Source organism: Staurois parvus, unplaced genomic scaffold, assembly GCF_062004578.1.
Source record: "Staurois parvus isolate SC_StPar_1 unplaced genomic scaffold, SC_StPar_1.0 ptg000704l, whole genome shotgun sequence".
In the NCBI taxonomy this organism is placed as follows: domain Eukaryota; kingdom Metazoa; phylum Chordata; class Amphibia; order Anura; family Ranidae; genus Staurois; species Staurois parvus.
Window position 1 is genome coordinate 3,194,251 of NW_028318500.1, and position 13,515 is coordinate 3,207,765.

Below are 13,515 nucleotides of genomic sequence, written 5' to 3' on the forward strand. Positions count from 1 at the left end.
CTGGGACCTGTCACGTGTCCCACAAGACTTCGGGGAGGGAGGGTAGGAGGACAAGTTCCGTTTCCGATTGCCTAGGCGATCGCAGCGGAAGTGGGAGCGGGTACCTGTAAAATTTGGGTACCCTTCCCCCCTCCCCACTCCCCAAAGGTGCCAATCCTTAATGGGGAGCAGGGGGCTAATCTTTAAAGCGGAACTTCCCCTTTTGGGTGGAACTCCGCTTTAATAATATTTGTCACGCGGTATTTTAGTAGCTGTGCGGTGTCTTACCCCATACTCAGATGTGGTAAAATACCGCTTAGTGAATTGTCCCTGTTTGAAGTTCACGGTCGAATGTTTAGCCCATCACTAGCAGTGAAGCAGAGCTGTATAAAACCCAGAAGTGGATTGACAGAAAAATAAATCTTTTGGCAGGTAAACAGCTCCCTTATATGCATTTCATCTGTGTATTTCGCCATTCGCCTTGGGTTTAGCTTTAAATACTGATATATAAACACAGGGTGAAGCAAAAGAGTAACATATCAATGTCTAACCTTTGCTTTCCGAAGTGAGTTTAAGATAAAGACTGCTGTGTGGAAAATCGGCAGGGTTGGTGATTGCAATGCTGTACTTGTGACTAAGGCAAGGGGCAAGTTAGACAACTGCAGATAGACAGCAGAATGGGGCAGTCTTTATCTTCAACCTCCTGGGACTGCTATAGAAAGAAAGCACTGCAAGTTTATACACTGCTCAAAAAAATTAAAGGAACACTTTTTAATCAGAGTATAGCATCAAGTCAATTAAAGTCCTGGAATATTGGTTTGGTCAGTTAAGTAGCAGAGGGGGTTGTTAATCAGTTTCAGCTGCTTTGGTATTAATGAACATAACAACAGGTGCACTAGATGGGCAACATTGAGATGACTTCCAAAAATAAGAATGGTTTTACAGGTGGAGGCCACTTTTTTTTCCCCTACTCATCTTTTCTGACTGTTTTTGACTACTTTCGCATTTTACTAGGGTCAGTGTCACTACTGGTAGCATGAGGCGATACCTGGACCCTACAGAGGTTGCACAGGCAGTCCAACTCCTCCAGGATGGCACATCAATACGTGCCTTTGCCAGAAGGTTTGCTGTGTCTCCCAGCACAGTCTCAAGAGCATGGAGGAGATTCCAGTTACTCTAGGAGAGCATGACAGGGCAGTAGAAGGTCCTTAACCCATCAGCAGGACCAGTATCTGTTTCTTTGTGCAAGGAGGAACAGGATGAGCACTGCCAGAGCCCTACAAAATGACCTCCGGCAGGCCACTGGTGTGAATGCCTCTGACCAAACAATCAGAAACAGATTTCATGAGGGTGGCCTGAGGGCCCGGCGTCCTCTTGTGGGCCCTGTGCTCACTGCCTAGCACCATAGAGCTCGATTGGCATTTGCCACTGAACACCAGAATGGTGCCCTGTGCTTTTCACAGATGAGAGCAGGTTCACCCTGAGCACATGTGACAGATATGAAAGGGTCTTGAGAAGCTGTGGAGAACGTTATGCTGCCTGTAACATGGTTCAGCATGACTGTTTTGGTGGTAGGTCAGTGATGGTCTGAAAGTGCACACTCTCAGGTTTAATTTGAGGACTTGTACATCCAAACTGGAGGAAGGGTTTAGGAACTACAGCTCTTAAGAGTAGCCATCCCCCCTTTTTCAGGGACCAAAAGTAATTGGAGAGTTGAATCAAAAGGTGTTTCATGGCCAGGTGTGGGCTACTCCATTATTTCTTAATCAATTAAGCAGGTAAAAGGTCAGGAGTTGATTCTAAGTTTGGTATTTGCATTTGGAGTCTATTCCTGTGAACCTACATCATGCGTTCAAAAAAGCTCTCCATGCAAGTGAAACAGGCCATTGTAAGGCTTCAAAAACTAAATAAATCCATCAGAGAGAGATAGCAGCAACATTAAGAGTGGCCAAATCAACAGTTTGATACATTCTGAGGAAAGAAGAACGCACTGGTGAGCTCAGCAACATAAAAAGGCATGGACGTCCACAGAAGGCAACAGTGGTGGATGATCGCAGGATCCTCTCAATAGTAAAGAAAAACCCATGCACGACATCCAGACAAGGGCACTCTCCAGGAGGTGGGCGTATCATTGTCAAAGTCTACAATCAAGAGAAGACTTCATGAGAGCAAATACACAGGGTTCACCACAAGGTGCAAACCATTCATAAGCCTGAAGAATAGAAAAGCCAGATCAGACTTTGCCAAAAAAAATCTAAAAAAGCCAGTTCAGGAAAAGCATTCTTTGGATGGATGAAACTAAGATTAATCTGTACCAGAATGACAGGAAGAAAAAAGTGTGGAGAAGGCTTGGAACAGCTCATGATCCAAAGCACACAACGTCATCTGTAAAACATGGTGAAGGCAGTGTGATGGCATGGGCATACATGGCTTCCATTGGCACTGGGTCATTGGTGTTTATTGATGATGTGACAGAAGACGGAAGCAGCCGGCTGAATTCTGTAGTGTTTAGAGATATACTGTTAGCCCAGATTCAGCCAAATGCAGCAAGGTTGATTGGACGGCGCTTCACAGTATAGATGGACAATGATCCAAAACACACTGCAAAAGCAACCCAGGAGCTTTTTTTATCATAAATATTTTATTAATTTTTAGTATATCTCATTACAGCATTACAATTTCAAAATATTCAACATTACACAATTTCCTTATACCTCTTCATTCTAAAGAAAAAACCCCACCCACCCACTCCTTTTTCCCCCTTCTGCTCCCTAATATTTTTCCCTCTTATCTCCTCGCTCCTCCTCCTTTCTCTTCCCTCTCAAGGCACCCTTCTCTTTCCTCCTTTCTTATCTCTTTTTCTTTAAATTGCTCTTTGAACTTTTCCCATTTCTCCCACCTTTCTCTGAATCTCTCCATTCTATCTTCTGCCTGATGGTAGAGTTCCTCCATCTTATGTACATAGACAACACTACTTATCCAGTCTTTTTTTTTCTTTTTTTCATATTTTCTGCTCTTGCCAACATATAGGTATCAACCCCTTTGCCGCCTTTATCAGATGAAATGCCAGCGAGTTCTTATATTTTTCTACTGTAGTCTCAGTTTTATGCAATAAGCATGTGCCTGGGTCTTTCGGGACCTCAATTTAAATTCGTCATTGGTAAAGACTGGTCCCCCGCTCTCCCTATTAAGGATTGGCACCTTTGGGGAGCGGGTAACTGAATTTGACAGGTACCCACTCCCACTTCCGCTGCGATAGCCTAGGTGATCGGAATCGGAAGTTGTCCTCCTACCCTCCCTCCCCATAGTCTTCTGGGACACGTGACAGGTCCCAGAAGACTACGGGGCCATTCAGAATGCGCAGTGGGTACCCAGCTGTGAAGCCGCAAGCTGTCACAGCCGGGTGCCCACACTGCAGATGCCGGCACCTGGAACACTAGACGGCTGGTGAAACAGGCTGCAGGGAGGACACAACGGGATCGTGGTACAGGTGAGTGGCTGTTTTTTTAAAAGTCAGCAGCTACAATTTTTGTAGCTGCTGACTTTTATTTTTACAGTGTGAGTGGAACTCTGCTTTAAGGACTTAGGGAGCAAATTACGTTTCAGCTGGAGATATCTCCACTCGTTTAACGAGGAAAACAACTCCTTTTTTTAAAACCCTTAAAGGAGCAAATGTTCCCCCCGTCCATTATATCCTTTAACTGTACGTTCCCTTTTCTTTTCCATTTACCTGAAATATCTTCCCTCCCTGGAGGGAAGAAATCTGTGTCTACCAATGGCATCAACATAGAATTGAACTCCCACCCCATTTGTTTATGAATCATATCCCATACCCTAATTGCATTTCATATATAAGTGCTTGTACTTTTTCCTAATATACGATATCAATATGGAATCCATACTACTTTATCCAATTGTGTCCCACTTAATGTGTTTTCTATATTCACCCAACTTTTTCTTATATATATATACACATGCACACGTGTGTTGCTCTTCACTTCTATCGTAAACTGAATGGGTTGTTTTACAAGGTAAGGGTTTACATATACTTTAACTTTTAAGAAAGCTTCAGCGGGGTTGAATTTGCTTTAATGTACAATATGTGAATGTCCTGCTGGGCATACAGTATGTTCAATTGTCATTAAGTGTAAACCTGAACTCTAGCAATAGAGTCATAGATTTCTCAGTAAAAAAGTTTACATGTGTTATCAGTTTCTGAGAATACACCACTGGAACTAGAGTCCTCTCAGGTACAGAACTCCCTTGGTCAACATGTTAAATGTTACATAGTTAGGTTGAAAAAAAAAAAATCAATTGACTTCAATCAATAAAAAAATAAATACATAGAAAAACTTCATATACAGAATCTTAAACCCACAGTTTAACCAGAGAATATAAAAAACCATACAAGCATGATCCACTTTGCTCCAACAGGGAAAAAAAAATCCTTCCTGATCTCCTAAAGGCAATCTGATACTGTCGAAGTCTCTAATGCTTCTACCTATTGCAGGATTGTATCCAGCTCTTTTTTAAAACAATCTGAGCTAGTCATGGCCAAAAATATTGGCACCCCTGCATTTCTGTCAGATAATGCATCACTTCCCCTAGAAAATTGTTGCAATTACAAATGTTTCGGCATTCTCATATTTATTTATTTTGTTTGTATTGGTATGACACAAAAAAGAGGGAGAAACGAAAATACAAATCTGACACATTCCACGCAAAACCCAAAAAATAGACTGGACAAAATTATTGGCACCTTCTCAGAATTGTAAGAAATAACAGCATTCCAAGTTTATGATGATCCTGTAATTTGTAATTAACCACTTGCCCTCCTGAGGATTACCCCCCCTTCCTGACCAGGCCTTTTATTGTGTTACGGCGCTGCGTTACTTTAACTGACAACTGCACGGTCATGCAATGCTGCACCCAAATGAAATTTTCATCCTTTTTTCCCACGAATTGAGCTTTCTTTCTGTGGTATTTGATCGCCTGTGCGTTATTTATTTTTTGCGCTACAAAAAAATACCGATAATTTTGAGGAAAAAAAACTATATTTTTGACTTTTTGCTATTAAACATATCCAGTAAAAAAATCTCAAAAATCAAACTTTGTCATAAATGTAAGCCAAAATGTATTCTGCTATATGTCTGAGCTAAAAAAAAATCCCAATACATGTAAATTAATTGGTTTACGTGAAAGTTAGAGCATTTACAAATGGCGGTATACATACTGGGCTTTTTTTTAAAAATATTTTTACTAGTAATGGCGGCGATCAGCGACTTATAGTGGGACTGCAGCGGGCATTCTGACACTGGGGGGAATGGACTACAGTGATCAATGCTAGAAAAAAAAAAAAAAAAGCACTGACACTGTACTAATTGTACTAGGGAGGAAGGGGTTACCATGAGGGGCGATCAAAGGGTTAACTGTGTGCTGTGTCACTTGTGTCTGTGTGCTTCACAGTAATAACACTGCTTTGCATGGCTGTGCATGAAAGCAGTGTGCGCAAGCCGACAGTGAGAACTGTTTTGTTTACTAACAGTTCTCCTCCCTGTCGGAGATCCTAGGCAATCACTGGACGCCGTTGAGTAATCATCGGCCAGGACGCAGTGACTGATAGCTATGGCCATGAATGGCGGCATGGGTAGGGCACGCACACACCCCCCACCCATAAATGCAAAATCATATACAGTTGTGTTCAAAATAATAGCAGTGTGTTGAAAAAAGTGAATAAAGCTCAAAATCCTTCTAATAGCTTTTATTTCCATACACACAAATGCATTGGGAACACTACACATTCTATTCCAAATCAAAACATGAAGAAAAATATATCAAATTTGTGTTGTTCCCTTAAAAAAAAATTGAAGAAAAGTGAATATTAGACTGTTTAAAAAAATAGCAGTGTTTGTATTCTTGTTTACAAACTCAAACATTCACTATATAAACTGAAAAATGTTTGAAGATTTTGCTTTCCTTTGAATCAATTAATGTTTAGTTGTATAAGCACTGTTTCTGAGAACTGCTGTACATCTGTGTAGCATGGAGTCAACCAACTTCTGGCACCTGTGAACAGGTATTCCAGCCCAGGATGATTGGACTACATTCCACAGTTCTTCTCTATTTCTTGGTTTTGCCTCAGAAAATGCATTTTTGATGTCACCCCACAAGTTTTCTATTGGATTAAGATCTGGGGATTGGGCTGGCCACTCCATAACGTCAATCTGGTTGGTCTGGAACCAAGATGTTGCACGTTTACAGGTGTTTGGGGTCGTTGTCTTGTTGGAACACCCATTTCAAGGGCATTTCCTCCTCAGCATAAGGCAGCATGACCTCTTCAAGTATTCTGATGTATTCCAACTGATCCATGATCCCTGGTATGCGATAAATAGGCCCAACACCGTAGTATGAGAAACATCCCCATATCATGATGCTTGCGCAACCATGCTTCACTGTCTTCACAGTGTACTGTGGCTTGAATTCAGTGTTTGGGGGTCATCTGACAAACTGTCTCCGACCACTAGACCCAAAAAGAACAATCTTACTTTCATCAGGCCACAAAATGTTGCGCCATTTCTCTTTAGGCCAGTCAATGTGCTCTTTGGCAAATTGTAACCTCTTCAGCATGTCTTTTTTTCAACAGTGAGACTTTGCGGGGGCTTCTTGCAGATAGCTTGGCTTCACATAGGCTTCTTCTAATTGTAACAGTACTCACAGGTAACTTTAGACCTTCTTTGATCTTCCTGGAGCTGATTGTTGGCTGAGTCCTTGCCATTTTGGCTATTCTTCTATCCATTCGAATGGTAGTTTTTCGCTTTCTTCCACGTCTTTCTGGTTTTGGTTGCCATTTTAAAGCATTTGCAATCATTTTAGCTGAGCAGCCTATCATTTTCAGCACTTCTTTATATGTTTTCCCCTCTCCAGCCAACTTTTTAATCAAGGTACGCTGTTCTTCTGAACAATGTCTGGAACGACCCATTTTCCTCAGAATTTCAGAGAGAAATGCACTGTAACCAGCATGTACAACATTTGCTGCCTTCCTTAAATAAGGGCAATAATTGCCCCGTTTTTCAAAGAATGAATGACCTCACTAATAGAACTCCACACTGCTATTATTTTGAACATGCCCCTTTCAATTAGTGATTCAATTACACAGAATCAGCAGCATGCATGTCATGACTGTTGGGTCTGTTGGATTTCTATTACTCTAGTACAGCTGCTAGTAAATTATTTGCCATGTAGAAATATCATTTCTACCAAAAACAGTGATTGATCAGGTTAGTGATGTCTGACTGCTATTATTTTGAACACAACTGTATAACAAAAAATGTTAATGTGCCAAAAAACTAATATGTGAAACTTATTCTCTCACCATCAAAATTAAAAATACATACAGTATATAACGTGCACCAAATACATATTAAATCTCATTGAATATATACCATTTATCCATATCCACTAATACATAAGTGACAATGTGTCCATCAAGTAAAAATCACTGTGTTTAAACATCCATAAATAAATGTGCAAAAAAGTCCTTATTGTTATCTTTATAAATATCCGTGTTTGTAAACACCACCACACTGTGTAAAATCCACCACCGAACAAATTAAATGAACTCACCAGAGCTCTATGCTGGTACTATTATAAACCAGCTGATGAGCAGTGGCTCTGGGAGCAACAATCTGAAGGAATGCCAAAAGCCTCTACAACTCTGTGGATTAATCCTCGTATATGTATATAACACCGTATGCATATCTATCAGTTGCATCAATTGGTGTCTATGGGTGCAAGGTCATCAAATAGTAGTGAGACACAACAATCATGAATGAAACAATGAAGATTATAGTGGTGGTGTTTGCATAATCCTATGTACACTCTAGCCACCTCAAATTTGAAGGGCAATTTCTAAACTGCGACTGTGCCTTCATTTTTAATATTTCAGAGACATACTATGCATCAAAAGGTCTGGTTCTTGTGATTCTCACAATATAAAGCTCTTTAGTGTAGGATGTATAATTTTTAAACTACAACAGTTTGAAGATGGCAACCGCCAGTGAAGTGAGCAAGTTGGAGCAGTTTGTTTTTAACCGTTTTCTCTGCCCTTGCTGTAGAGTGAGTTGCCATTGGAACCCAGGTGTGTGAGCAGGCAGCAGAGTGACAAGCCACTCCACCCAGTTACTTCGCCCACTCCAGTTGTAGACTACTGGTGGAGGCAAGAACACTTCACACAATTTCCCCAGAAATTGTAGCTTTTCTAGTTTTTTTATTATCAAATGAAAACTGGCCCAAAATAGTAAAAAAATTTTTTTTTTAATTTAGCTGTGTGTTTCTTGTAACTACCATAACCTACCACCAAAGAACAACCCAAAATAAATTTTCCAGCTCTTGACAATCGCAACGATACCATATATGTGTATGTTATTTTATTTTGTACTCGTAGTACAGCCCAGAAACAATAGCGCGCATTTTGTTTTTTTGTTTACCTAAAACACACTGACACTAAGGGACACTGATACCAATTTAAAGAAAAAAATCTTGACCTTTTACCCTGACTTTTGCCCTTGACTTTTGACCCTGACCCAAACACTAACCCTGGCACTGAACTAGATCAAACCTTGATCTAGGTATGTCTTCTTTATTTTTTATTTTTTATTTTTTTTAATGCTTATTTATCTTTTTTTTAACAAACAGTTTTTTGTTTTGTTCTTCCTCTATGGAAGGAAAGAGAGATACAATGTATCTCTCAGCTCCATTTATGGAGAATAAAAAAACAAGGGGGCGGGCTGTACAGTGACTGATCACTGTGATAGCCAATCAGAGGCTATCACAGTGAACATGTGACATGGAATCGGTTGTCCCTGGTTCCGATCGTTAGAACGGGACCCGGGGCTCTCAGTGACACCTCAGTCTTTGTGCTGGGAGTGAGCTGTGCGGCGCCCTCCCAGCACAAAGACATGTACGCAAATATGCGGTCCACAGAAAAAAGTCCAGTTCTGTGAGGCTGCATATTTGTGTTATGTCGGCGTGAAGGGGTTAAGGTAGGGTCAGAAAGGCAGCCCATACATTAGTCATATTTTTCATTCAACCAGCAGGTTAAACGAAAAAAAAAATTAGTCGATTCTCTCATCCACACATTTGAGGTGGATCGGGGAATCAATTTTAATTTTAGATTTACTACAATACAAACTGTTCAGCTGATCTATCACAGCATGCGTGTTGTAGGCAGTTCAGTAATACAGTATTAAACATTTTGTCTCTCAGCTCCAGTATCGTGGGCTTCTTATGCTCATATTTGTGTTGGGAATTGGAGGAACTTTTCAATATGGATTTCATATATCTGTGGTAAACTCTCCCTCTCAGGTGAGCACTAAACTGATAATTGTCTATGTTTTCATTCATTGCCACTCTGGCAAGCATAAAACGATCTGACAATTGTGTCGACTGTTTCACAGACTAATCATCAATAAATTATTACATTAGAAGTATTCTTTAACTAGATATTAGCATCTTGCATTCCCTTATACAGCAGCACCCTCAATTTGCAGCCCTCGATGGGAAGAGGGGCTAAACACTGAGGAGGGTCAAGTAGATTGACACTCCTGGAAGTGTCAGTTTCCATATAGATTTCAGAGGAGGATTTCTTGTGAATGGAGCCACAGGAAAGGTAAGTATTTACTTTCTTCTTTCATGGGTATGTCTGTTTTGGATTTTTTTTAGTGTTTACATTTTATTAGGGGTATTGAACTTGGGGTAAGAGGTGTATGGGATGCCCAAGGGAACTGTAAATCGAGGACAACTTCCTGGCAGCTATGTACAAGTCTTTATATAGCAAAAAGTTCCTTTTTGAAGAGCTCTTCAGTCTCTGCTGATGTACCACCCCAGACCCCAGATGAACCCTCTTCTCATCTAGCTATCTGGAGGAAATCCCTGGCAGGGGGATCCAGTGTCTGCCACTTTAGGTTAAACAGTCCAGGGTAAGAAGCTAGTCAGGTTTTCCACCAGAATGCTCTTTTCCCTTAACTGGCTCAGGGGGTGTAGGATTACTCAGCCAGTACCTTTTCTGTGAGCTGGTTTGGGTAGGTGGCTGCCTTAAGGCCTTCTGCCTGGCTGGTTCCTTCCCTGGCTCCACAGATGGTTCTCCCTCTGGGAAAGGTGAGGCTGAGTGATCCTCCTATCCAGAAACTCTGCCTGTAGATAGGCCCTTTACCACCGGGCCCCCTCTCAGGCTCCTGCATCTATTTCTCTCTCGCATCATTCAACCCAAACTCTCCTGCTACTGAGCAGGCTCAGCCACACTTAAAGACTGCCCATGCCCCATGCCAAGCCTCTTGCTTGAGAATTGGCCAGAGTCCTCTAAGTGTGCGAGACAGCGCCTTCTCACCCCCGCTCACTGCTTCTAGAATCTTCTCCAAGATTCTAGAGCAGGGGGAGGTGTCAGGGAACTGAGCTGCAGAGCCTCTCAGCCCTGACCCAAATTTGATCTTCTCACTCATTCCCAGGCTGCTGCTCAGCCTGTCTAACTAACAATTAGCAACTAGCTCCCCCTGGATACCTAGTGGGGTGCTACACACTGTCGATAACATTACACAAATTAAATGCATCTGATTAGTTAGATTTTGTTTCCATAGGAAACACATTTGGATAACCAATCACCTTTCAATTGTCCCTTCTACAGACTATATTTTTAAATATAGGGTGGCACCCTGGGATGCCTTCTGGGTTCTTCAAGGGTGCCTTGGCAAAATGCTTAATAAATGCCCCAAATTGGCCAAACATTGTATACAAGCCAGTGAGGAGGATCAGGTCCGATTTGTTGTTACAGAAAGATACAAGTTTTCACTGGGCAACATGTCAATGCTGGGCACTGTGCAGGCCAGCCACCAGTATCACATCAATGATGATAAGGAGAACATTGGGCACCTGCAAGGCATCCTTATTAGCCCCCCACCACTGTCTGTCAGCACTGGGGTCACGTTAGATGGGTGGGGGGAGAAAATGAGGAAAAAGGAAGGCTGGAACACTAGTCAGTAGCAGTCTGCAAACTATTAGTTTTATTTTTTACATTTTGGAAGGGGGTGCCTCAAGATTGTGCATAATTTTAAAGGGTGCCGTGGTTGTAAAAAGGTTGAGAAACAAGGCTGTAGGCATCATTGTAGATTCAGATACTAAACACATCACAAACACATCTGAAATTCCTTTTGGTGTATTCAGAATTCAAGAATTGCTCTAATTTGTTAAAAGGCTTAATATTAATTTTACAAAAGAGCTAGATATACAGTAGTTAATGTTCTTCAAAGGTTTAGAGAACTGTGAACCAGACAGTTTTTGAAAGGCTAAGTTCATCTTTAAAAAAAAAATAATACATGCACATGTTTTTCAGATAAAAAAATATGCTTTTACAATTTTTTTTCTCAGAAGCCTGCAGAGCATGGCACCTGCGATCAGCAGATCACAGGTGCAGTGTCATGCTCCTGCAGACACTGCCTACAGCTTTCTGCCCATATCTCTGTATGGGCTTTCTCTTTGGAAGCTGTAGGAAGTGTAAATGAACTACGATAGCGCTCACCAGTGCTCTCGCACTTCATTGAGAAAAACAAGTCATCTGCAACAGTGGCAGCTAGGGACTTGTAGTTCATTCACCGATTCCACCAACACAGTCGCACTGGTTTTTAATTTCAACAACAGGTGCGGGGAGAAGAACCCCCACCCACTGTCATAGGGGAGGGGGGAGTGACCGGTGCAAAGTAACTAGTTACATGTTACACCCTAAATACGGGCGTAACATGTCACTACTGTAAAGGTAAACTCATCCTTTAAACATAGAGAATCCCATTCTTTCTAACTCGATGTTCACTCAGTGGTTCTATGCCCTATGCTCAAAAAATTATGTGAGCTTTTCTTTGAGCATATTCAGCCAGATTTGGCCCTATATAATACAAAGGGAGCTCTTTTAAACCCACAATGCACACATTTTTTGGTGTTTTCATGTGTGTCTTAATGCCTGAAGAGCTCCTCTAGAACTACTCTCCTCCTGTTGCCAAGCCCAGGAAACAAACTCTTGATACATATTCAAAAACACTTGTAAAACACCTCTAATACTCCTGAAAAACACCTGAAAACTCTTTAAAAATGCTGAAAATGTACCAGGAATATGCCGTGCCCTGGTATAAATGAGAACTTACACTATGGAAGGAAGTAGTCTGAAAAAATTAAAGAATTATTTATTCTTATAGGTAGACATACAGTGGCTCCATACAGTAATTTCAGATCCTAGACAATAGGTAATGATCACCTAAAACTTTTCTTCCAGTTTGTCAAGACATTCATCAATGACACATGGATATATCGATACGAGCTTCCAATAGCTGAGAGTGGTCTTAGGTTATTATGGTCCTTCATTGTAACATGTTACTGTATTGGCGGGCTACTTGGATCTCTGGCATCAGGATATTTAGCTTCCAGATTTGGCAAGTAAGTGCATTACAACCTATTTGCTATCATTACCAGAATGAAAGCAGTTTCTGATAATTACCATTGTTTCTTCATTACAGAAAGAAATGTCTGCTATGCAGTGACCTGATTCCTATTGCTGGAGCCCTCCTGTTTGGTCTCAGTTCCACTGCCAGGTCTTTTGAGATGATTCTGCTTGCTCGCTTTTTGTATGGCATTAATGCAGGTATGGGTAGACTGCTTAAAGTGGAGCTCAAGTCTTTTGTGAAAATATAAAAGTCAGCAACTACAAAAATTGCAGCTGTTGACTTTTAAAAAACAGCCACTCACCTGTCCCTTGATCCCACGGTTTGCTCACTGGATCTGGGTTCACTGGCCATCCTCTGTCTCTAGCGCCAGCATCTTAAATCTTAAGTGTGGGCACCGGGTTGTGACAGCTTGTGCGAACAGTGCTGCGCATTGTGTATGGTCCTGCAGTCTTCTGGGCCCTGTCACATGTCCCAAAAGAGTGTGGAGGAGAGAAGAACTTCTGCTTCCATTCACCTAGGCAGTTGGAGTGTACTTGTCAAAATCGGGTACCCGCTCCACCCCTGCTCCCCAAATGTGCCAATTCTTAACATGGAGCAGGGGGACAAGTCCTTAAGGCGGAACATCCTTTAAGTGTTGTTTTGTAAAATACACTACAAATATATTAGAAAAGCGCTCCTCAGGATGTAAATTTCATAGCATCAAAATGCAGACTATATACAGTTGTGTTCAAAATAATAGCAGTGTGTTGAAAAAAGTGAATAAAGCTCAAAATCCTTCTAATAGCTTTTATTTCCATACACACAAATGCATTGGGAACACTACACATTCTATTCCAAATCAAAACATGAAGAAAAATAGATAAAATTTGTGTTGTTCCTCTAAAAAATTGAAGAAAAGTGAATATTAGACTGTTCAAAAAATAGCAGTGTTTGTATTCTTCTTTACAAACTCAAACATTCACTATATAAACTGAAAAATGTTTGAAGATTTTGCTTTCCTTTGAATCACTTAATGAATATTTAGTTGTATAAGCACTGTTTCTGAGAACTGCTG

General features: G+C 41.1%; 1 protein-coding gene across 1 annotated transcript in view; it reads left to right on the top strand.

The window, feature by feature from the left end:
* The window catches only part of LOC149445917 (solute carrier family 2, facilitated glucose transporter member 11-like), a 75,816-nt gene that overhangs the window by 5,764 nt on the left and 56,537 nt on the right, over window positions 1-13,515 (top strand). Inside the window, exons 2-4 of the mRNA XM_089653170.1 lie at window positions 9,222-9,342; window positions 12,293-12,453; window positions 12,534-12,658. Coding sequence (XP_089509296.1) covers window positions 9,222-9,342; window positions 12,293-12,453; window positions 12,534-12,658 — 407 coding nt within the window. The remainder of the gene's footprint in view (window positions 1-9,221; window positions 9,343-12,292; window positions 12,454-12,533; window positions 12,659-13,515) is intronic.